The 26,674-nt window shown below is 38.2% G+C and overlaps 1 protein-coding gene across 3 annotated transcripts in view; it reads right to left on the reverse strand.

The window, feature by feature from the left end:
• Positions 1–3,222: 3,222 nt before the first annotated feature.
• FOXP4 (forkhead box P4) overlaps positions 3,223–26,674 on the reverse strand; it is a 192,854-nt gene continuing 169,402 nt past the window's right edge. For all 3 annotated transcript variants that reach the window (XM_081323168.1, XM_081323169.1, XM_081323170.1), the window contains 4 exons: positions 18,792–18,913; positions 15,963–16,029; positions 14,790–14,956; positions 3,223–13,040 (listed from right to left, as the gene is read on the reverse strand). In XM_081323168.1, the coding sequence (XP_081179294.1) occupies positions 12,896–13,040; positions 14,790–14,956; positions 15,963–16,029; positions 18,792–18,913 (501 nt within the window). In that variant the 3' untranslated portion in view covers positions 3,223–12,895. The remainder of the gene's footprint in view (positions 13,041–14,789; positions 14,957–15,962; positions 16,030–18,791; positions 18,914–26,674) is intronic.

Raw genomic sequence — 26,674 nt, forward strand, 5'->3', positions numbered from 1 at the left:
TTATCTTCTACTTCCTTTCCTGTGAATCTGTTACTCAAAACCATGATTATTTATTGCATGTATTTATAAATCTCAGGGGTGCAAACCCAAGCATGTAGGAATCCCCAAATAATCTTCACTTCAGTGCCCTTATAGCTATGCCTTAGTTGTTTCATTCCCAGAGCCGAGAACTCCATGGCACAATGTCTGAGCATCAGCTGGGAAAGGTGTGTGGCAAGGCTACATTTGCATAATGTATTAACCAGTTATTTCATCCCATTCTACAAACCGTTTTATTCTAAATGACGCAGAATAAAGCACTTTCGATGCTTACATATGTAGAAGTGAGGGATTCAAATTTAATAAGAAATGAATAGAAATATCACAATGTTATAGAAGCATGTCAGTGTTGCTACATACAGGCTCTCACCATGCTTGGCTGATAAGAGTGGATTTTAGTACCCTGCATCAATGTGAATGTTGCCGGTTTCACAACTTTTTTTATCATGTTCTTATTAGTTCCTTTTCACTATATTGGAAGGGAATACAATAGATGGAATGTGGCACTAATGCAATGCAGAGATAACTTGCCCATGTTATCTTTGATAGCCTGCTAGGCTATCAAAGATAACATGGCTCAGTGGGTTAGGACACTGAGCTTGTCGATCAGAAGGTCGGCAGTTTGGTGGATCAAATCCCGAGTGCCGCGTAGCAGAGTGAGCGCCTGTTACTCGTCCCAGCTTCTGCCCACCTAGCAGTTCGAAAGCACGTAAAAATGCAAGTAGAAAAATAGGGACCACTACGGTGGGAAGGTAACAGCGTTCCGTGCTAGTCATGCCGGCCACATGACCACAGAGACGTCCTCAGACAAGCGCTGGCTCTTCGGCTTTGAAACGGAGATAAGCACCGGCCCCTAGAGTCGGAAACGACTAGCACGCATGTGCAGGGGAACCTTTACCTTTACCTTTACTAGGATAGACTAGACACTCCTGTCACTGTAGGAAAATATGATTTGACAGTTGGTACAAAATTGGTCACTAAAGAGGAAGTGATGGAGGGACGCTGTAGATTCATATATGCTGGACTGTACAATTCAGAGTACTTGCCTGTTTGGGACAAGAACTTATTGGGAACACTCTAGCAAGACCATAGTAAGGAAAGATTTTTCCATTGACTGTTAGGATGAGTACTCTTTCTAAGTCACAGGTTAAGGCTATGGTTTTCAACATGGAGCATATTCATTAATGAATGATGGCTCCTCTCAAAAAGGCACACCAATTGCTAAATATATACAAAAATACTCAAAAAGATATCTGTGTTCAAGCAAGCAATAATAACATTTTGTTTGAATCTTCTCTTTCAGACTCTTGGGAGTCCCATCGATCTTGCAGAAACAGCACTGTTTGTCCTGTGGAAAGGGTAGAGAAACTGCTACCATTTCCAAATTGGATTAAATAAATGCCAATAAGAGTTTTAGTAAGTGTTTAGTACTTTAGATAACTAGGAATCTGAAAAAATCCCTGCCTTTGCCTTGAGAAACTAAACTAGTTAGTTGTTTTCCTGCCCGTAGAAGATAACTATTTGATCTCAGTGTGCTCCATCTGTGTAGTTATGTATTTGGCCCTGAAAAACTAATCCACACTATGTCAAACCTGGGAGGAGAATGCAGTGCAACTTGTCTGAATTAGGAGAAAAATCCCCACTCTTTCATTATCTAGTATAGAAAACCAAACAGCTGTTACTTTGTGCTCCCCTCCAAACCCTCCCCCACCATTCCTCCAAAAAAACCAGAATTGGATGAAGCATGCAGGAAAGCATTGTATATAGAGGATGCTCACCAATGCTCATCATAAATATTAGCACAAAGTGAAATATCTTTATGATCAGTTTCTAAAGTGCTGAATATTTATTTTGTTACTTGTTTTTTTTACCAGAACACAACAAAATGTAGAAGGAAAGTTAGATTTCTATGAATAAAGCATATCAGTTTTATAGAAACTTGTGCGTCTTTTTCAAACTGTACTCCTTTAAATTCTAATTTTGTATTTTACAAAGTGCTAATACTTTTCTATCTTGAGTGAAGATGTTTAAGATATACAAGTCTTGTATAGGGGATAAATGTGTTAAAAATGCAAGCAGATGCAAAGAGGAGGCAGTGGTAAGGAATAAGGTATTATTTTATGAATGCAGTGAACTGATTGTCAAGTATGAAGAGTGGGGAAGAACATAAACTTAAAATAATATCTAAACCAGTCAGGTTGTTAACCATTACAAAAGTTTTGCTTATGTAAATGGGAAGACAGACACAGGAGAGAAAATAGTCAAAGATTCTCCAATATCTTTTCTCTATCTAGCCTTCAAGATGGTAGCAATAGACAAAAAGATGGTAATGTTATGAGAATCAGTCTGATTTGAGGGTGCTTATGTCAATTACTGAATCTAATACTCTCCTTTCCTCCTCTTCTTATCAAGGCATTGCACAAGACTAAGCACATTCCTGAAAAAATGAATATATATAAATGAATGCAACTGTGGGATGTATAGGGTAGCAATAGCAATACCACTTAGACTTATATATCTCTTCATAGTGCTTTACAGCCCTCTCTAAGTGGTTTATAGATTCAGCGTATTGCCCCCAACAATCTGGGTCCTCATTTCACCAATCTCGGAAGGATAGAAGGCTGAGTCAATCCTGAGTCAGTCAGCACTGAACTGTTGATAGTGGGCAGAGTTATTCTAACCACTGGGTCACCATGGCTCTATGGAGTTCTTTGAATCAGAGACAGAACAGATTAAATTGTTTATGCCACCCAAAGTAAATTAAAAATGACCTCAAGATGTTCCGATCTACTCCAGATTCCTGGAGCTAGATGATATGATGTACTGTAGATTCCTGGCAGTCAGTGCATAACATAATCAATTATTAGAAATGCATTACTGTATAAATGTTCTGCACCTTGTAGTGATGCCTGGAGCTGTATAGATCATGGGTTCTCAAGAGTTTATTTTAAAATACTATTACATTAAGGACAACCAGACTGGTCTTGGATATCTTGGACATGTTAAAAAAAAATAAGATGTTCCTTACAGAAGACAGATGTTCCTTTGGGTTTTCTGATGAGTAGGATTTGAGCATAATAATAATAATAATTTAATAACTGGATCATTGTTAACTTAAATGAATCAAGAGGTTTCCAGAAAACATAACTCATTTAAAAAGCAATGAGCAATTTAATAGTTCCATCTGTGATTTCATGACTGTATCACCATCAATATCATTGGTCTCTTTTTTACATATTTGGTGGGAGGGAGTAGGGGAAACGAACTTACAATGCTCCCACAAAGCAGTTAATAAGAACTCAATTTATAGAACAAAGCAACATGAAAATATTACATGTGGAAAAGTGTGTCTTTGCTGCTAACATACACAGAGTATTAAAATACTGAGTGAAGCCATTTCCTAAGGCAAGACCACATGAAGGAAGCATGAGAACTGTATGCAGAAGGAACAATGGTATAGAGAAACTGGAGGAATTATATTCTTAAGAAGTCACAGCCACCTCATAGGTAATTTAATTTTATTGCATTTTATAATGCCATTGTCCATACAGATTACATGCAGCTAGATCTACTGTACAAGGGTTTACCGTCTGCCAGAGCAGACACACAGAAGTCCAGAATACAAATACACAGCAATGCTATTTCCTTTATACAGCATGGATATACGGCAGTGTGAAGCAGTAAGAGGAGGATGGATCAAAGGATTACAGACATCCTTCCCAGTAATCTTTCACTTCACACTGACTTGCCACCTGCTAAAAGGATGATCACATCAAACCAACAAATGTGAGGAAGAAAAAACCCACAATATTAAAGGTCACTGCATGTCTCGCCTCTTTCCTTATATTTTCCTGAGTGCCAGGAAAAGGAAATGACAGCAGAGTGCTGACATGTCAGTGTTCCCCACCTTCCCACCACACATTGGGTACTAGCATGAGGGAGAAGATACCTATTCGCAACAGAGATTTAATTAGAAGAAGCCCCTTGGGGCCAACATAAAATATTACAAATGAGCAAATCAGATCGTTGCAGGAGACATGTTAACCTCCCATTTTCATTCAGTGAGATCAGAGACCCGCTGGCTCACGCTGAACTGCTCACACTGATACAATTTTAGAGTCACCAGTCATTGGTTCTTGGGTGTTTTCCTGCCACCTGAGATTCAGTGAGAGATTTGGAAGACAAGAATGCCAAGTGAAGCAGAGTCTCAACTCTTTGGGAGGGCCCAGAGAAACACTGTTTCATAGAGCATCCCATCAAAATGAAGGGCAGAGCAGTGGGTCTTCAAATCTTACTTCTATAGTAGAACCGCATGGTTATTTAAAAAAAAAACAAACAAACCAAGAGGACTCCAAACTGACAAACCTTCAGCACTTTGGAATATATCTAAATCTGGAAAAACAAACAAAATGTTCCCCTGAAATTATGGAGCATTTCCACACTTATGTGGCTCAGGGCAACCAGGAATTCAGAGTATGGATAATACAGGGCAAAATCCTAGGGGTTTTTCAAAGTAGGATTTCTGTCGTTCACCCTGAAAAATAACTACATTAAAATTATGTAAACATACAAAACTGAAATACGGACACCTTTGGTTTAATACAATGTGTATTTTAAATTCTGTTCCTATTTTTCTAAACTTCAGGAACCAATGAGGAAAAGGAAATTATATCGTTATCCCAGTTTCTTTTTAGCAACCATCTATCTCCTCCCACTATTTCTACTGACTAATTTAAGAGAGAAAGCAAGCCAAAAACAACATAAGGAACTGGAACAGCATCCAAGTCAAGTCAAAGAGAAATACAAGAATGGCTTCCTAAATTCCAGAACAAGGAGAAAAAAAAAACCCTTCCTAAATATTCCCTGCATTAGTCTCATCACAGGATAGTTAAACAGACAATAATCTAGTTTTAGTAGGTTTTTAACCAGCATATATATCAATATATACATATACTATCCTGCCACAAATTGTGTTTGGTCTTTCCCATACCACCCCTTTAAAAGCCATTTTGAGGTAACAACAAAAATAAAATATTTTTAAGACAAAAAAGAAAGCCCCCAAATAAGTACTATATGCAGTTTTGAATGAAATAATTTGGTGGACATAAATGTGCAAAAATAGATGTACCTAATGTAAGCAAGAGTCTGGAAGGACACTGGTATCAGGTGCCAAAGAAAGGCAGCTTCTCATGGCTCACACCAGTGGGTTGCTTCGGCAGTCAGGAATAAGGGGCAAGGAAAATAAAATCCCAAGAGCTTGAGGCCACCAACACAAAATTTTAAATACTATTCTTCCATAGGACCCATGGAACAATAATACATGGGCGTATTTGACAAAGTAGAAGCAGTTACATAAAGGCCATTGTTTATTTCTTACTGTGTCCATGTGTATTTGTATATACATTGTTCAAGTGAAAAAGTGAACTGAATTTGCTGATCAGAAACAAAACAAAAAATAGAATTAGAAATAATTCATTAAACCCTTATAGGAGAAATGTAATCTAAATAAAGGACCAGTGAGTTTGAAAATGTTAGAAAAGACACTTGCAGATGAAATCATGGCTTTAGTACCTACTCAATGTGCTTACTCAAATAGGCATATTCTTCTCATTTAACTGCTTGATTTTGCTAGGAAGGAAACCAGGAGGACAGATTTTATTGCTAAAATTTAAATAGGCTTTTAATACAGAATAAACATTCTTCATCACCCACCCTTCTTGGATTCCTTGGGTGCCATTTATTATTTTTTATGAGTTTATCTGAATTTATGCTATTATAACAGAACAAATACTGACCAAAGAAGAGGGCAGAACCAATTGGTCATCATTTGCTTGTGATTTGCTCACACTATTTAAGGGTTTTTTTTAATAAATCAACCCACCTTATAGATGATATGCAATCAAATTCCATCAGGACACAAATGCCCAAAGTCATAATTAGAAAAAAAGGGTCAAATGAATTACATTTAAACAAAATGGCATCAGCGATGTTAGATGTTGGGAACTAAAGCTTTAGCAGTTCAATCTGGGAGAAATTTCAGATTTCCAAGATGTTGGGGGACAAAATCACCCCAAACTGAAGATCTTTAGGGAACTGCATATTTATTCAGTGATACTGAATTACATTCTTTCTTCAGTGTACTTTTAAGAGATGTATCAGGATTAGAAAAATACATTTAAAGCCCTACAAACTATGCAAACACCTGTAGGCTTCTCAAAGCTCTCAAGACAAATGTATATAATGCAAGTCCTCATTAATTGCAAGTGTAATCAGCAGACAGTCTTTAATTGAAAGTGAATAGATTTAGGATCTGCTTCTCAATTTATTTCATTGTCAGTTTTGTAAAAAAAAATTGTTTTGCAATTCCCCCCCCCCCCGCTGGGACAGTGTGACAATATTGAATAAATGAAATTACATTTCTAAGTAATCTTTGTTGGGAATGCCAGGACCACCAAATAAAATAGGAACTATGGTGATACAATAATTTTGCTTTAAGTCACAGGCACAAATATGAAGAAAAATCCATTATTCCAAAGCTTCATTACTTACTTTCCAATTCTTAGATATGTGCTAGTTCCCTTCATGACCAGGCCTAGATTCTAAGCCAATCTAATTGTAAGTTACCTATCCACCTCTCATATTGACAAGTTGGTAATAGAAGCCTAGCTTCGGCACATAAGGCAGACATTTGAAGAAAGCACACCCAATATTTTAAAGCTCATCCACTACAAAAAGAGATGGAGAAAGCATCGGAAGGGCCACTTGTGTGAGGAACTTAATATTGTCACAGCATCCATGACCTAAAACACTTTCCCTCAATGATCACTAACACAATGACTTGATTCTCAAAGAATAAACCTGTCGTTGAATTGAATCACTTCAGGCTTCAAGTAGCAGATCATGTGGCTAAATTTTCCATTTTTTTAAAAAAAAATCTGCCTGGAAGGAAGTATATTTAGTCACATGACTTCCTTCCCTCTTGCAGGCTGATCTGACATAGTTAAACACAGACGCATCCTGTGAGAGCTAGGTTTAAAGCTATCCTCTGAGACAGGGGTGTCAAACTGCCGGCCCACGGGCCCATTTCATCATACCAAAGCCATGCCCACCCCATTGCCAGCAATGCAAAAAGAGTTGCAATATGTTGCGACACGTCACATGATGTGGCTAGTTTGACACCTGTGCTCTGAGGATACATATGTATTAATACTGTCACATGAAGGCAGGAAACAGCTGTAACTGGCAGAATTATTTTAGCCATGAAATACATTCTGGAGTTGCTCCATTCTGGGCAAAATGGAATTCTAGAGGCTGCATTGTTTGCCTTTATGCAGCAGTAAAGGGCTGAAATCATTTCCCCTGAGAGATAGTAAATGCCTAATGAAGTATGGATAGGATGAAAGGGAAACATCCCCAACTTTGTCAAGATTCTCAAGAAAAAATGGAAGGCTACCCTTACAGAGGTTAGGAATGCTTCTAGGGCTGCCTCCATGTTCAGAAAGCCAACCTAGATTAGATATCCACCAAAGAATTGTTGTTTCTTGGACTGTTTCTTTAGAACAATGACAGTAGCATATTACTTGATTATGCATTGGGGGAAAACTCTGGCCAATGACTGTCTAGTTAGTATATAGTGGGAAAGGCTTAAAGACTAACTTTCTGTCTGACAGTAACGTTTCCTGTTCTGTAGCCCCAGATGACCTTTCCCCATTCTGTTACCCGGAATGAGATAGCATTGGAAAAGTTTTAACTGCTAAATACATATTGCTCAACACTGCAACGACAGCCAAGTTAGGCTATGCAATGCTTGGGATTTGAAGGCAAAAATATGCTTTGGAGCTTACAAAGGTGGGAATGTAGCTTGTCTGGAATGCCTTAAACTCAAAATATGTTTCTTAGGGTTGCTATATTAGCAAGACACTACATTAGCTCCCTTACATGTACCAAAGCACCTTTTCCCCTTGAAATCTGAAGTGCTCCCTAGATCTATGAGTACTATTTAGCTCTCAATTTACAATGGGTAGTTCACTTATTAACCCCAGGGTATCATGCTTTCTTTTTCTCGTGCCTCTCTTTAAATAGGTATGGATGACCAAACCCAAACAGCAAGGCAAATGTTTTGGCTTGGACAAAGACAATTATATATGTAAAGAGAATCTCTTCTCAATGTTAGGATGGTTTAACAGTTTAACTCTTGACTGTACAGTACCAGGAAACATCACTTTAATACTGGCAGAAAACATATATCCTGGGCATCTCAGGTCCAGCTGCAGATGTCCAACAAATGGTTGGTATTGTACCAGGACCAGGCAAGAGAAAAAACTGAGATCAGTGAATCAGGATGGTAGCAACTTTGAGAAGATCAAACTTATAATAATGCAGCTGTAATTCTAGGATTGACAGAAAAGGGAGCCAAAGACAAAATACAACAGCACCATAGTATAGCCATTTAGTTCTAAAACTATTGGCAAAGCAATTTGACACAACAGAGGACTACAAATTGTGATGCAATCAGACAAAGTTCCAAAAAGCACCTCAGTGCATGCGCAGAGAGTTGGGTCTAAACATTACACATTCCAGAATTTACCATTTTAGGCTGCAAGAATCTGCTTTTTTAAAATGCAACTCAAAGTAAAAATAAAATCAATGCAAAGAGAACTTGCATATGTTTAGGAATAAACTATGCATAATCTGTTTTTCTGATGCATGACTTTACTATAAACTAGGAGGTCTTATTTATGGGAAACAATTACAGGATGCGACTTCAGCAACACCTGCAACATTCTCTAATTCACACAGTGCATTTGTAGATCAACAGTCCAAAGTTTGAGATGTCACAATGAATCTGCTGTATTTCAGAAACATAAGTTGCCCAACAGTGCTTCAAAGAAAATACCAGGTTCTCAGTTTTGGGAAGAGAAGGAGAAGGGGTTAGGGCAATTAAGCCTTTGAAAAAAAATTTAAAAAAAGAAAAACAAGAGTAAAATCCCGGTGTATAAAAAACAGTTGAAAAGTTAACATGAAATAAAGACAGTTCTGACCTGTAGAAAGAAAGAAAGAAAAAAGGAAAAAAATCTCCAGCAGCAAGATGGAAGTAGGTTCAAAAAAGACCCATGGAATGCCAATCACACCCTAGGCTTCACAGCGTACCCTTGGTTCAAGAAACGTCAAACACAAAGCAGCAATCCATGCTCCCGATACAACTTCATTAGAAATGTACAAAACAGCACCTGTAAACTTTGATTTAAATAATAACTTAAAATCAAAAGAAAGTGACAAAAGGGCTAAGGGGATGCAGGATCTTTGTGATTCCCCCCCCCCTTTTTGGCTGATGCCAAAAGTTAGAATAAGTCAGAATAAAAGCACCAAACAAACAAAAATATTAAGTGTTTTGGTTTATGCTTCTTGACTAAGCAAGGTCTTTGGTAAATGGTTAAGCCAATTGCAAAGCATTCTATAGAGGACACCAGGGAGACATTTAAATATGGTCCCGAGAAAAAAAATGAGGTGTGGTGTGTTTTTAGTAAAAGGAGGATAGATACATTTTCTTGAGCTGCTTCTGGAGTAAAGCTAGGACCCGAGAGATGGATAATAAAAGTGTTGAGGTATTCTTAGTGCTTGCAATCCTACATTGCCTGTCTTTGTGGTCCTTGAAAAGCAAGCCACTTGGTTTGATGGTTCTCTAAGGAGGCTCAAAAAAGCTGTTGCAATTTGATTCACACCCCATAAACATGATCACCTCCAGTTTTCTGCAGCTGAGAGACTGTTGGCCCCCTTAAGTGTACAGCCCCTTTCAAATCAGAGCAATTAACTTATTTTATCTAAATAACAAACTTTATAATTTTGCTTGCCTGTTAGAAATAGTAGGAAACGAAGTAAGGGAAAATGCATGTTCAGTAGAGCCCCATACTGTAGGCTCTAGGAATCAAGTCCTGACAAGTTTTCTGAAATAAGGATTGTGGACTTTCTTGCAGTCATAATTCAGAAATGGAGAATATTTTTCATTTTTGGTGTTCTTGATTTTACCTAGATTCAAAATCAGTTTTAATCATTTTGACATATTTAGTAAACGGAGAATCTTGGAGAAGGGGAATTTTAGAAAGGAAGTATAAACTGTTTGCTAGATGGACAATAGCAAGAATTAAACATTTTCAAATTTTACCAAATCTGAGATTTGAAGTCAAGACGTTTTCTCCACCACGAGAAAAAGGTGGAGACTGGCCAAAATCAGCCAGCTACCATTTCTTTCCTTTTTTTTAATGCTGGTATGACACACCATAGCCCTAACCAGGAGACAGATCTATTTAAAAAACTGAGCAAATAGAGATTATCCAGTGCTTTAGAGTTATTGCAAAGAATAATCCTCAGAATAATCCTCCATCTTTTTTTTAAAAGAGAGAAAATTTGATTTGGGCTAAGAAATTTGACACCAGTCATGTACAAACAGAAATCAGTGACAGATCAGGAATAATATTCCTTTTTGTGATAGGTAAAAAGGCTCAAGTGCTAGTTGATTTATTATAATCTTGGGAGTTAAGAGCATTTTTTTTTAAAAGATGGTTTGTTACCATAGTTAGCCAGCTCCGGAAAAGGACACTAAGAATATACTGTATTTGAGACAAATGGAGAAATTCTGCATATAAGGAAAATACAATCCCCCTCTTTTCTCTTCCCCTTCAAAGTCAAAAACACTTATGTTACATATTACCAACTGCATAGTGTTTGGAGCAATGAAAAAACATTATTTAACTATGAAAATCAGAAGAGTAGAAAGCAATCCTAAATTAATCAGAAATATGCTGACAAAGTATTCTTGAGCATCTTAGTTTGGGGAGGTCATTTAGCATAATTATCAGTATTGAACGTGACTATTCACACATAGCTGTGATGATTTATTTTCTTCATGGACTACAGAGTATAGAAGAGGAACAGCTGCCATTTCAGAAAACATCAAATTGCCTGCATCAGCTCGTCTCCAAAATAATGGGAGAAACTCCTATGTTCCAATTAGGCCTGAAAATAAATTTCAGAGATTTCCTGATGGGAAAGGGAAGCATGTGCTGGTTTGTTGTAGAAAGACTTCCTTAGAAACATTAATATCCATCTTCCTTGAGATGTTGGATTCCTGATCATACAGAAAGCAAACCAGTTTCTCAATCAGCAACTGTCAGAGTCTCAGTAATCAAGGAGGGGCATTTGGGTTGTTCTTTCATGGGGGGAACAGCAAAGTAGCCTTTGGAAACCTGATGTTTTCTGTCATGCAAAACGCTCTTTAGCTTTAAAAAATATATATTCTGATGTGAGGCAGCAGACAATTGACAGAATCAAGTAAGGGGGAAAATTTGGGTCAACACTATTCATCTGACACATTTAATTCTTGTTATGAGTTTTGAAGCATCTTTCCCCCCCACATTGGCTTACAGCTAAGAACTAATGAGTAGCACAAGAGTTGTGGGATAGGATATATTTCTACTAGAGAATGTCAGAGGAAACTGAGTGCTGCTTTGTAGCTTTGTTCTGGTTGGTCACAAAGGTGGGGAATTGCTTATCTTACATTTATACAGATATATTGCTTTGAATTCTGTTTGGTCAACCCAGTTTTGGTCTGTTCCCCACAGCCATAAATTTCAGCTTATCCCCCCTTTCCTATCTCAAGTGCTTGAGATGTTGGTAGCTTTGCAAAATCAGCGGTATTTACATCTGTTAAACCTTCCCATTGGTCACATAAACAATCAAGGAGTCATGCTTTCTGGCTTCAATATTTGCAGGAATGGAAGAAACAGGATGGCAGCTGATAGAAGCAAGCAAAAGATTCATCTTGCAGAAGTCTCTCCCTGATTCAGTCTCAACCATTATCTTGTCTGCTGGCTGCCCATATATAGGCTTCTGAAAGTGTTTAACATTATGTCATGGCAGTGAATGGACATTCATTCCTGGATTTTGTGCAGAATAAAGCTTTGTGAGTTGAAGTCTGGCTGTCAGTTGTGACTGGTGATAGAAGAATGCTTCTTGAATTTGGAAAGACGCAAACACAGGTTGGAAAAAAGAATAACCAAGTGGTTTTATATGTGGCAGTAACCCCTTGCTATCCTAAAATGTATTTAATAAAGTAAGGTCAGTTTTTCATTTTTTGCCCAGTTAGAAAATGAACATAAATTGCAACATTAGGACCTTGGCAGAGGTCTTGCTTCCATTGCTATTCCAGTACTCTGAAGTGGTGTTACAGTGGCAAGGATGTATGTGTGTAAGAAATGGAGACAGTGCATGTGTGAAGGTAAGAAAAAGTGAGAATAGATTCCTCCTAGTGCAAAGTTCTCAGTGGGATTACTGGCAAACTATTGAAAATGCTTTCCATGGGAAAATAAGGGACATTCACTGAAGCCTTTGGCTTTGATATTGTCCCTTAATATACTGGATGCTTCCAAAATCTTGATTTGTGGAAACCAGGCATATGGGTTGAAAATGACAAAACACAGAGCAGACAATACAAGACAGCTTCTTTTTTATCCCCATGAGATAGGGGTATGGGGAGGGGAGGCAGCAAAGAAGTCTTCGGACAGAAACAACCTACCATCCTCGTTTACCAATTACAAAATTTAAAAAAAAATAAGAAAAGGAAAAAGCTCAACTCCGGTTTTTGTGTTTTTTTTTCCACATCCCCTCTGTGAATGTCTTTTAAGAGTCATTGGGATGTAAAAAGGGGGAAAAAGTGTGTGCCTTCAGCAGTGGGTAGGCTCATGGCCTTTTGCTTTGTAGAAGTGCCTTAACTAAGTAATGCTGAAGGTCACCTTGAGGAGATGGGAGCCATTGCTTTGTCTCTGGGAAATGATGGGCCCTATATGAAGATGAAGGGCTCTTAAGACAAGTCTTCCACTGGCAGTTCCTCCTCTAGGTCTCTGTCATCAGGAATCGTCACATTCTGATTGGTAGTTGCCATGAGAGAAACAGGTCTGCTGTCATCTTCTGTCTCAGCCGGTTCTTCCTTCACATGCACTTGATGGCTGAAGAACAAAATTTTGGAGGATCAGGTAGAATTAGAACAAATACAAGAACAGTCTACAAGAGATTGGCAAGAGAGTTTTCAGATGGAACTATATAACAGAGGATCAGAGGTTAAACAGAGTAGTTGCTTAGCTGGATAGCAATACTCTTCTGATTCTCATCCAGATCCTAAATACCCAGGTCTCTATGTATTTGCAATGAAATGGAAATATTCAGTTCAGCTAAGTCAACTATAGAGTATTTCATTGCAATTTTAATCTATGGTATCCTAGCAGATTTTTCCAATGATTAAATTTTTGACATTAAGAAAAATATTTCTTTTCTCCATAGTTTCTAAATATTGTAAACGAGATCCTTTTGTCAGTATAAGTAACACAAATACATTTTTCAAGCTATCTTTTGATGACTGAACCATAGTGAAAATATCTATCTGTTACTAAGAATAAATAGGGCAATATTCACTGGAGCTCTTAAGCAATTGTGTTATGATACAAGACAAATAACAAACCAACCTATAGATTGCCACTGTAGGCTGAGGGACAGCTCTGTTCTGAAAAAATATATAAATGTTTTGAATTGCAAATCTTATCTCAGTAGTACGAAGAACCTTGTATGAAAGTCCAGGCCATGCCTACTTATTGACAAAAATAAGCAACTGATGAAGTGGACTAATTCATGAAAGCTCATATATAATAATAATAATAATAATAATAATAATAATAATAATAATAATAATAATAATAATAATAATAATAATAATAATAATAATAATAATAATAATAATAATAATAATAATAATAATTAGTAGTAGTAGTAGTAGTAGTAGTAGTAGTAGTTGTTGGAAGGGACCTTGGAGGTCATCTAGTCCAACCCCCTGCTCAGGCAGGAAACCCTATACCATTTCAGACAAATGGCTGTCCAGTCTCTTCTTAAAAACTTCCAGTGTTGGAGCATTCACCACTTCTGGAGGCAGGTTGTTCCACTGGTTAATTGTTCTAACTGTCAGGAAGTTTCTCCTTAGTTCTAGGTTGCTTCTCTCCTTGACTAGTTTCCATCCGTTGCTTCTTGTCCTGCTTTCAGGTGCTTTGGAGAATAGCTTGACTCCCTCTTCTTTGTGGCAGCCCCTGAGATATTGGAACACTACTATCATGTCACCCCTCACCCTTCTCTTCATTAAACTACACATACCAAATTCCAGCAACCGTTCCCTATATGTTTTAGCCTCCAGTCCCCCAATCATCTTTGTTGCTCTTCTCTGTACCCTTTCTAGTCTCGACATCTTTTTTACATCGTGGTGACGAATGCCTTAGTTTTTACTGTCTCGATATATATTATTTTTTACTGTTAAAGCCTAATATGACTATTTTTGGACATCATTAACAATAGAAGTTCTAGATCTATTTCCAGTTTGCATAAACTCTTGAAAAAAAAAACCTAAATTGATTTTCTACTAAACTGTTAAGAGACATTTAAAGACTTCTGGATCTAGTAATCTTGCTTCTGGAAATAGCGTTGTCTTAGCACTTCCAAGAAATTTCATTTAATTTCAATATATGAAGCCTTTATGCAGTGGTGGGATTCAAATACGTGAACAACCGGTTCTCTGTATGGATGCCGCTTCCGGAAGTCCGTTCTGGGCCTGGGCAACCAAAAATTTAGCTACCGGTTCTGCTGAACTGGTGCGAACTGTCTGAATCCCACCACTGCCTTTATGATTAAAAAAACCAACACCTTGTTTCTGGGCTTACTTGTACTGTTGTGGTGAAAGCCGGGGGCTATTGCTGCCATTGCTGTTGACTTGTTCTACAGTGCTGCTCACATCATCATGGCCTATGTGCAGCATGCCACTAGTGGAGCTTGTGTTGATCATGGTGGGACTATTCAGAAGAGGAAAGTTGCTCTCAGCCAGAGCTGCCTAAACATAAACAGCAACTGGTATAATTCACAAATTCTTAAAGAAATCAGATATGACATGTTTAGAAAACAACCCCAGATATTTTTTTACTTAGAAAATGGTTAATATTTTGCCTTTATACTAACAGTACCTTTATTTTCCAGGAAAAAAAATCAAAAGGTTTAGACAAATAAAAATTTATTACTTTATTAAGAACATTTATTTTCTACCTTTTCTTTCAATAATATCAGTTAGGATGGCTTACAAGGAAAAATAGTTCAACCTAGATAACTAAAAGATATTTGAAAGTCCCATCAGTTTTTATGGTTTTATACATTTAAAAATATTGAGGGGAAAACCTTGGTCTGTTTGAAGCAGATGTCAGAAATATAAGCTTTCTATTTGTGCTGATAAGCTTTTGGTCATTGGCTAAGATGATCTGAAACTTAATTTAATGAGATTCATTAAATAGCGATATGTCACTTGTTCCCTAACAGAAAATATGCCTAAAACAGCTAGTCCATGTTAGTATCCAATGCTATCTTTTATTCCGGTGTGTTATTCCCCATCAGAAGAGAAGGGTAGTAGAGGGATCAATCCACTGATCAAAGCTCAAAGCATTCAGCTCCAAGAGAGACTATCTATTCTGTCATTTGCTGTCACTGATTTCTTCTCACCTTGCTAAAAGTTAGAACTTATATTGTGAAGCAAAAACAAGCAAACACTGCAATGTAACTGAAACAGCAAGAAGGTGGATATTGGAGTCCCAGGGGTGGTGAAGTGGTGTGGGTTATAAGTGATCTGGTTCCTCTGATTATCTTGAGGAAAAATACCACATTGAATATTCTGGAATATGAACTAAATGAAATAATGACTTCATCGATCACTGAAAGAGTTTTGAAGATTTTCTACAATGCAGTAGTACAAGATTCCAATAGAGGAGGAGTTTAACCAACCCAATATTCCCCAAACAAAGATGGCTTGCTGTAATAGAAACAAGTGCGCTTCTCCACCTATGAAGACTTACCTGATAGCTGGCATTAAGTGCTCCATAACTAAGGCCAGAAATCATGTTTTTCACTAAAGTTGGACTCCTGTAAACAAAAGATGCAGCTTTTAACATTCCTATTCAAAAACAAGAGTAAGATAGCAGAGATGTCTTGGAAAGAACACATTGCTTATCTCCGTTATTGTTTAGTCCTTCCCAATTCCCATAATTTACAACTCTCATAATACAAAACCAGCATGTTTAGGAGCATTGGGATATTGCTAGCCTAGCCTTATAATGCAGCTATTGACTCTCAATATATATTAAGTCCTGCTACAGGGTGTCTTGTTTTATTTTACACACTGCCAGACTATTCAGGAAGGACTCCTGAAAAGAGAGGGGGGAAAGCAGGTGAAGGTAATTTCTCCCTACTCCTTGCAACATAGCCACTATCATTATGGGAACAATTCTGGATGTTTTTATTACTATTTAAAAAATACTATTCGTCCTGTTTTATGGTTGATGTTTCTTAGCTACTTGTAACACTTAAGGATGTCTCATACTAGTGTATATACAACCATGGTGGTAGAAGGCAAATAACAGTTATGTGGGCGTGCAGTCTTGCACAGAATAATATTAGCTTGTTTAGAGTAAAACTGAGTTCTTATAGAAATTATAGCATACTGGCCAAAATGCCAAACCTGGCTGACACTTACCATTATCAGGGAAGTTTGTATGTGGCAAAACTGTGACTATGGCTGATAACCTTCTCTATTTTATTCTCCTCCCCTACAAAAACCCCCACTGATTCTTGATTAATCAAAGCCATGATAAGCATTAGGCATTGGAGATCAGTATCTGTGAATCCATCTGTTGTTGACCATGGCATACAGGAAATGGAAAGACTGTTGAAATGCAAAATGTTTTTCCATTTATCTTTTATACTGTACATGTAAAAATTACAAATGTACACAAACATACATATGAAATATAGTGAATGGTAGTGGTGTAAATTGGTGTAGATTTAGCTGTTAGCTGTGATATAAGAGCCTTGGTGGAGCAGTGGGCTAATGCCTCCTTAAGTAACACCAGCTGCTTGCAATTAGTGCAGGTTCGCATCCCACCAGGCTCAAGGTTGACTCAGCCTTCCATCCTTCCGAGGTAGGTAAAATGAGGACCCAGATTGTTGGGGGCAATAAGCTGTAATAATGCCGCTTGGGGGGGGGGGGCGAAAGCCCTAATAAGCAGGCATATACATAGAATGAAGGCTATTGCTAAGCACATTGATTTTTGCTTAGAATGTAAGCCGCCCTGAGTCTTCGGAGAAGGGCGGGATATAAATGGGATTAAAATAAATAAAAATAGTAATATAATAATTAAGCAGAAAGCTACAATTGGAAGACAAATGTTACTTTGTTTCTAAATCTTAGATATTTGGCTTAATATTTTTTAATTATTAAAGATTTTGAAAGTGATTTAACTATAAAATTAAAATATTTCTCTTCTATCTATATTATTTACATTGCCTCAGTTTTTTATGTATAAATAAGCTCTAAACATAGCTAATGGCAAAACAAAAAATGGCTTAGCGTTATTTAACAACATTTTGTCTACAATAAGGTACAGCACTACTGGACTGCTACCAGTGGTTCCTTCTGGTTTATGGAATACCATTAGCCCCTTTCAGTTACTATTTGGTATCTGCCCTTTGTATCTGTTCATTCTGCCAAAATGCTTCAGTGTATTTTTACCACTGCTTGTACATGCTGAGGTGATGTTTGCAGCACAATTCTATATATCCAAGAATTCTTTTGATCATGTAAATTTCCAGAGATTAATAGTATGGCTATAGCAATAACACTGGTATCAATGCATATTGCAGGTACCAGATACTTTCTCTTTTCTCATTTCCACCCGGTCTTCTTTTGACTGTTCTTTATTGATAGTTGTATAAAGTATCTTTATGACATTCCCATGGGAACATTTAGTGACAAGGGTCTGATGTTGATAGGGAAAATTTACATTGCACACACCTATATACACATGGAGTGTGAAAGTGAACATAGAACAAAATGATTATAAAATCACTCAGTAGTGTGCTGTGGTTCTTCACTCAAATAAGCCGACATGTCAACAGAAGCATTAGTTATTAAAGCCAAAGTTAAAATACGGTTCTAAAAACCTAAATGCATAATGAAGTCTCTCAAGAATGTAATAATCATACAAGCCTCTCAGTCACCTCTTTTCCCTGGGTCATTTGGTGGGAATTATATTGGGGTTAAATACTCATTTCAAAAATATACTACTAGCTTATGGTATGTACTACTAGCTTATAATATATCAGTGATGGCCATAAGCCTAGATATTTTTAAAAGCATTCATGGAGGCTATGAATGACTAATAGTTATGACAGATATATATCGGTATGAAAGCCAATGCTCCTATTCCAGAGCTCCCATGCACTTTCCATCTCCATGTAATCTGGACTTTGCATACTCCCAACTATTCTCATATCTCAGCAGATGGCATCATTGGCTTACCTTGTTTGTGTTCAGAAACTAAGCAGGGTAATATATAAATCTGATATCACCAGAAAATAACATGAGTATAGGCCAGTTTCAGGATTAAATCCCAGAAAAAAATATAGAAAACCACTTAGGTTTTGTGTGTTGTGTTTATTTAGTCACTAAGTCATGGGTTTTCAAACTTGGCCCTTTTATGACTTGTGGACTTCAACTCCCAGGATTCCTCAGCCAAGGCCAAGTTTGAAGACCCCTGCACTAAGTGTTATACTCAAGGCCACCTTTACTTTTTTAAAATTGTTCTCAGATTGAACCATAAAGCTACCTGACAAGCTATCAGACATACCCGGTCATCTTTGGTGGCCTTCTCTTTTGGTACTCATTTTCATCTACGGTCCATACTGCTCCCTTGACATTTTCCACTCGCACAAAGCACTTATGCAGGCTCAGGTTGTGGCGTACAGCATTCTACAAGCAGAGTAGAGAGAAAAACAGAATATTATCAAAGTAGATGAAGATCTCCCATTTAACAGTTCCTCTCCAATAAAATTTTCCAATTAATTTTTGTGTTAACCAAACATAGCTTCCTACAGAGCTGTCATCAGCAAAATGATATCTATATTCTTAACAACTCCATATAACAGTCTTCTAAGGAAGGATTGGTTTCACTTTATCATATGCTGAAATCTACATATAGTAATTATTGTAGCAGACGGGTTTTTGTTGAATTATCTCAATTCAATTGTCCTATAATATTGCTTATTTATACCTCTTGATCTGTATGAAATCTTTGCTACTAAACATTAACAGTCCCAGTTAACACATGTCATAACACAGACATACTCATGGACTATCCTGAAGAAATTCAACAGTTATGAGATCTGAGCTGCATGAAATAGAATGTCAGCAACAGGAAAAAAATAAGATCCCGAGTTACGTGAGACATCACCGCAATGAGATCAAGTGCCCACAGCCACTTGAAAAAGACTATTACTTAGAGATACAAAAGGGATTACTGTACGACAATTTCAGTCATTTTCCTGAAAGTCAATGGACTTCATCAAATCGGCAACCACTCTTTCTTAAACTCTAAAACATCTAGTAATAAAACTTCCATAGAACAACCATTTGTTGCAATCTAATTTTTACGGATTTTTTATTATTATTATTATTATGGTTATTGTTTTTCTTTCCTTATCAATCAACAATATTCACAAGCCACCCTACATTTTTGCTTACTACTGGCTAAATTAAAGGAAGAGTGGGGAGAGGAAAAGTAAGCTCAGATATTGCAATGAATTTCTATTGTCATCTTCTTTCTGAAACCCCAAGATCTCCCTCCTTTTTCACAGCACGTCCCTCCTCTTTATTCTCCCATCTTTACATTTCTAAATGTAAAAATAAAGAAAATGCACGTACACAGGCAGTGTTGCCCTGAGAGCTACTAGCTCCTTCTCCCCCCCCCCACTTTCCACCGCTCCCTGCCATTTGCTACTGCCCCTATTTCATTACCAATTTTAATTTGCCTCTAATTAAATCCTGTGTATTTTTCCGACTCACTTGCTAATCCATGAGGGAGGCAGGAGGCTGGAGTGGAATCTCTCCGAGCTATAATTACAAAGGGCCTAATCACGTTGGGGCTCTGCCTTTGAATAAATTTCCTTGCATTAAGGTTCTCAGATTCTCTGCCTTGCAAATGAGAATGACCCCAATTTCAGGATGTTGGCCTCAGAGGATTTTTTTTTATTTCGAGCCCTGATTCGTGATGAGAGACTAATTCGTTACGCTAAAACATTAACAGCAATTTAAAAGGTCGAATGGGGGCCGTATAAACAAAAGAGCTGGCCAAGACAACAAGACAAAAGCGAGAGATGGGAAACAATCCCCCCACCTTAGAGATGTTACAGTTCTTGGAAACTCAATGAATTAGACTTTTCCTACAATTTTGGATACTGTTTATTTTTCAAGGTCTTCTCCCCACTTAGTTATCCAATTGTAATTATGCAGTTGTTCCTCCTCAATGCCTCTATTCCCCAAATTTAGAAAGGAAGGCCTTATTTTATATTTTTTGTTATAAAGGGCATTTTTTGTCATATATGTTTGTAACCACATTAGGTTTGATACTGCTGACACATTGATACTGCTGACACATGACTAGCAAAGGAATTTAGCAGTAGAAAAAACCTTCTTTCTTGGGGCTGAAAAAGACCACACCGATTGACAGAAAATGGAGTGAGTTCTCATACTGGCATGCCTATGACATTTTTTTTAAAAAAAGATATTTATATGAGATTATAGAAATAAAGCAGACAAAGGCTAACCATAGAGTAAGAGTATGAGGTATTTTTAATTCATCTATATATCAAAAAAAATCAGAAATCATTCTTTTTTTAGTTTTCTTATCATTTTTCCTTTTGCATTTCTATCTTCTTTTTTCTTCTTTCTTAAACTTTTCTTGCTTGTTTATCTTTTAAATTTTCCATTTATAAAAATCAATAAAATTATTTTTAAAAAAAGAAAGAAAAAAAGCTTGCATTTGACTTTGCTTTGCTACTCCTTGGCAGCTAAAGAATTTGTCAACAATCTTGACCACTGAACCCTCCTAGATTGTGGGGATTCCGTGCTCTTTGGGGCAGCTGTGCGGAACTTTGCAATAGCTTCAGGGAATCTGCATGGAATCATTGGTTTGAAAATAGTAAAACAAGTTGCAACCTAATACGATCCCTTCCCTAATTGCTTTGGTGGTGTTAATACAGAAACCCAGACAGTATTTGCTCTCCTGCATGTTTTTCAGTGAGATTTAAACTCTTCACTTTCTGTGGCATTGATGGTAGCGTGCGGTTCAGATAAATGCTAAATACTGTTTGGTGGATTATCTGTAACCAGACAGTGGCGTAGCGTGGGTTGTCAGCACCCGGGGCAATTTGCGCCCCCTAACCCGGTGACGTCATGGCACCGCCGAAAAGATGCGCCCCGCAGCGGCGTAGACTTTCCAAGAAGAGTCGCGCGCATGCGGGATGCTTCCGAGGGCGGCTGGGCGGGGCTCCGACCTGCAAGAGCCGCTGCATTCAAGCTCGCATGTGAGCCCCGCTAAATAAAGCCACGCATGTGCATGAAGCTAGGCCAGCCGGCCGGCGGGTCCGTCTTCGCTCGGCCAAGCCTGCCGGGGCGCCTGCGGGGCGCTTGCGGTTGGCCTGAGCCTGGGCGGAGAGTTGGGCGCTTCTATTTATTTTATTCAGTTTATGTGGCCGCCCATCTCACCTGCCGGACTCGTTTCGCTTTGCAAGAAAGAGCAGCTCGAGAGCGGAGCCAAGCCGACTCTGTGCAGCCCTTGGGGCTCCCTGAGCAGCTCAGTGCGAGCGCGCCCCCCCCAGATGTTGCGCCCGGTGCGGCCCGCCCCCCCTGCACCCCCCACGCTACGCCACTGTAACCAGAATAGCCTCACTGAAGATTACCTGTAATTGATATCTCACAAATAGAGGGACATGGTGCATGTGTATGTAAGAAAGCAAGAAGTGAGTTGAAGAGGGCAGGAAAAGAATGAAAATTATAAAACTTAAGAATTCTATTTCAGATAAGAATCGAATGTATATCTCTACATAATCCCAACACTGAAATCAAAGATATGTTAGGCTTTCTGTGTAAAAATGCTGTTGCCTTATTCGTATCTGGTTGGAACAAATAGATGGAAAACAAATGATGCATTTTTTTTCTTATGGCTCACAAAAATGATAATGCGTTTGGAAATACACCATTCTCGTGTTCTTCTCAAGATAGGGTTGTGATTTTCTTGTAGGGACAGTATCCTGTGCACATTTGTTTCCTAATTAGACAACTAACCAGGTGCTACGATTTAAAAGTGAGTCTTGCTCTTCTGGTGGTCCAGTTCCAAACCTGGATTTGATTTAGCATGAGTGTGCTATTTTATTGCTTTTGCCCATATCCTGTAAACAGAAGTGTGACATTATCTTATTTTGTATACCTAGTAAGAAATGTAATAGTAACATAATGGCTGTGATTTATTCTTGATCCCCTTTCATTCTATACTATTCTCAAATCTTTCTGGAATTTTTTTACAAGAACATTCAGTTCAAATTTATAAGCATAATTTTGTATCACAATTCCAACCTGATAGCTGACACAGCTCGGCTGCTGAAGGATCTTCAACTTTTTAGCATTTTGGAACTTACCATCTTTATCTTCCCACCAGTGGGTGGTAGCAGGGTTCTGTCAAGCACATCTTGCTTTTTTTTTGCCTCAATTCTGTGGCTCCCTGCTCTAGGGAGGCCTTCTTGCCTGATTTTATGCAGCTTTTGTATTTTTACAGAGTATTTGTCTAATATCAGCCTTGGCTGCTCTGTTTGTTTCTTATCTTTGCCTTTTCTAATGATGTTTGCTTTATGCCTCTGGCCCAGCCGGTCTCTCCAGCTCAAATCCCAGCCATTTAGTATCTCCCTCAGTTCCTTACCATGTGTGCTGCTGCTGTTGTCATTTCATTGAAAGCCTCCTCACACCTGTCTCTTTATAGGCGCTGGCCACTTTACCTTTTGGCACCTGTTTACTTTACATTTTGCCCAGCCTCTACTAAAAGAATATTTCAAAGTGCTCTAAGAGGATATCTAAATGTAATTATCATTAAAACATTGAAACACTTTCTTTGTATCACACAAAATATAGACAGTATTTGCAGGGGGAAAAAACATGTCCTGGTGTTAAAATCTCTGTTCTACCCATAATCCCTTTGAAAGGAAAAAAAAGAAGACACTTTGCTTTAATTCTTCCAATGAAAAAGAAATGCATATCTAGAACTTCCTGTGATAACTAAACAGCCACGTTGGAAGAAAACTCACAAAAATAATTTAAAAGAAGTTTTTCACAGACAGGGGCTTTAAAGTATCATTCTTCAATTTGCAGTAACATTTTTTCTAATATAGACAGGATGGCTTATATGTGTGTATCAACAGAGAACACAAAGATGGACAACTTTTTCTCCTCACCACTTCCTGCAAAGGTATAAACACAAACATTTGGATGTCCAATTTCTATCGTCACCTCACTAGTTCTAAAAGGAAGCCTGTCTGACATTTTTCCAGCGCTCCCCTCCCCACCCCATTTTCTCCAATGGAGCTCCACTTGCAACATGCACAGTATTGTAATCTGTTTAGTAGGTACAACCAAAGTTCTTGTACTTGTAGTTTTTGAACCAAACCATTAGAGGGAGTCAATGATTGGTCAATGATTAGACCAGTTTGTTTCAACTTTCAGTTTCACAGACACCTATTTTGATTAACAACGTGGTTTTTGCTTCAAAGTAAAGAAAGAAAATAATAGTGTCATCTAACCACATCTTGAGTAGGGACGCGGTGGCTCAGTGGGTTAGGACGCTGAGCTTGTCGATCAGAAGGTCGGCAGTTTGGCGGGTCGAATCCCGAGTGCCGCGTAACAGAGTGAGCGCCTGTTACTCGTCCCAGCTTCTGCCAACCTAGCAGTTCGAAAGCACGTAAAAATGCAAGTAGAAAAAATAGGGACCGCTCCGGTGGGAAGGTAACAGCGTTCCGTGCGCCTTTGGCGTCTAGTCATGCCGGCCACATGACCACGGAGATGTCCTCGGACAAGCGCTGGCTCTTCGGCTTTGAAACGGAGATGAGCACCGGCCCCTAGAGTCGGAAACGACTAGCACGCATGTGCGGGGGAACCTTTACCTTTACCTTTAACCACATCTTGACTCAGATCTGTCCCTATCATAAAAAACAAATATTAAAACACTGTAGTGGTGGTATGGGTCTTCCTCCAATCTCAGGTCCGGTACTAGAAGACTGAGTTTGAAAATTCTGCGCATTACCTTAGTTCAGGGATCCCCAACCCCCAGCCTGTGGACCAGCCGCGGCATGCCAGAAACTGGGTTGCACAAACAAGCAAAGCCCCATCTCTGAGATGCAGGCAGCATGCAAAACCACGCCCCCCTCCGGTCCATGGAAAAACCTTTCTCCACGGAACTAGTCCCTAGTGCCCAACAGGTTGGGGGCCGCTGCCTTAGTTGTTCCTAACACTGTACTCTTTTGGTCAGGAAGATCTGATCTTCTTCCTGGAATCTGTTGGAAAAATTTAGAAGTCACAGCCCTGAGTGTTCCTATCACCACTGAGACCACTTTGGTCTTTATTTTCCACATCCTCTCTAATTCTTTCTTCAGGCCTAGTACTTCTCCAGATTCCCATACTTCCTGAGGCAGTCACTTGACACCACTACATCTATCACCAATGCTGTTTTCACACCACAACCCCATGAGTGTGTGTGTGGGTGTGTGCCAACCCTCCCAACAATAGCCTATGTACAGGGATTCACTTTTTAAAAATTATTTACCTGAGATGCAAGTAATAAATGTGAACATTCATCATTCCAAAAATGAGGAAAATAGGGAATGAATGAACAGGGAATGAAATGAACGTATTACAGTTTTTCATTTTCCTTGTTGGGGAGAGGAGAGATTCTTTAAGAAAAACTAGTTTTAAAAAGTTAGGAAATGGCAGGGTAGGATAATGGAACTTAATGGCAGTTCCCTTTCCTTGACATCATCATCTGTCTTCCGAACAAAGGGATAACATGTCACTATCAAATCAACTAACTTGGAAGGAAGATGCAAAGCTATGCCAAGCTTTCCTCATAAAATGCAGCACAGTTCATTTTCAGGTGGAATTCAAATGAATTAATACAGAATCACCAATTTCCTCATTAGTAACAAAATAATTTGTAATCTTGGTGGCAAGTTCAGTATTAATTTGTACTTTAAGCATCAATCAACAGTTAGCAGTAAGAACACATAAAACTAATTATGAATAGTTAGTAGCCATTATGTAACAAAAATAGATATACCGAAGAAATGAAAACTCTGAACAATGGAAAATAAACCAAACAAGAAGACTAAGCATTTCATCAGAAATAGTTGATAGACCACTGTGAGTCAGATATTGAAACACAATAAATACATTAATTCATTTATGCTAAAATTAACAAGTTGAGGCTTTCCTCTTCAAACATTCCTGAAATCAACTCAAAACAGGCCAAAGATATGATCCAATCTAAGTCAAGCAATAGGAGAGCAATATAGAGTGCACATTATCTTTTTCATTTGGATGTGAAGGTGTCTTTTAAAACTGCAACCCAGAAAATGCCTCAGATTGTGCTGTGTATCATCGAGTAATAGAAGACAATGAGGCAAAGTGTTCAAAATTGGGGCACAGAGAACCTTAAATGAGACAAGACGCATGAGCAGCCACTTTGGAGCTTCTCTCTCCTTTCAGTAAGGAAAGGAAAAGTAACCGTAGAAATGAAGAAAAGGCAATGCAGATCTCTCTTTGCAACTCAAAATTACAGAGAGCCACTTCCATATTTAATTTAATTTAATTTAATTTATTATCATTTCTATACCGCCCTTCTCCCGAAGGACTCAGGGCGGTGTACAGGGCAAGAATAAAACACAGAAATTTACAAAAATTAAAAGATAATTAAATGCATGCCCGATTAAAATACAATTGATACATAGTAAAAACCCCAATAAAAATTGTTATTAACTCGGAGGACTGCTTTGCCATATTATCCACAGACAATTGCTTTTTCATCCATTTTGATGTTTATTTCTCAACAATACATCAGCCAGCTGCACATTTCGTCCCACTGCCCAACAGCATTCCACTTGCCTACTTACTCTAGATTATTCTAATTCATGACTTTTTATTCCCTTCACCTGCCAAGCCAGCAATCTTTTGTTAACCCATCCAAGCAGCTCTTTTTAAAGTCTGCATTAATGTCCAGCCTTGCTTTTAATTTTCATATCTAGGACCTTGCCATTTCCTTTTTGCATCTCTACAATACTCTCTACTCATAGGTTACATATGGTCCCCAGCCTTCATTATTGGGGCCTCATAATTAGGTTGCATTGGCAAATTTCACAATAAAATTTTCAGTGGCATGAACTTTACTACTTTTCTGATTAAAATGAAGATGAAAGCAGATGCTATAAATCACTGTGACCCTTAAGAACCCACCAAATTTCCATCCTCAAAAAAATGGAAAAGGACATTTGTCTGGTCTGGGTGCAAATTTCTTCTTTGGAACTTAAATTCTCATTATATATATGTATGTATGTGTGTATATATATATGCTTCTCCCAGAAGAAGGAAGCTGAAGCCACCAGCCTGAGGATGACGGATGGGATTTCGTCGAAACGTTGC

The sequence above is a fragment of the Vipera berus genome (assembly GCF_964194415.1).
Source record: "Vipera berus genome assembly, chromosome: 3".
Taxonomy (NCBI): Eukaryota; Metazoa; Chordata; class Lepidosauria; order Squamata; family Viperidae; genus Vipera; species Vipera berus.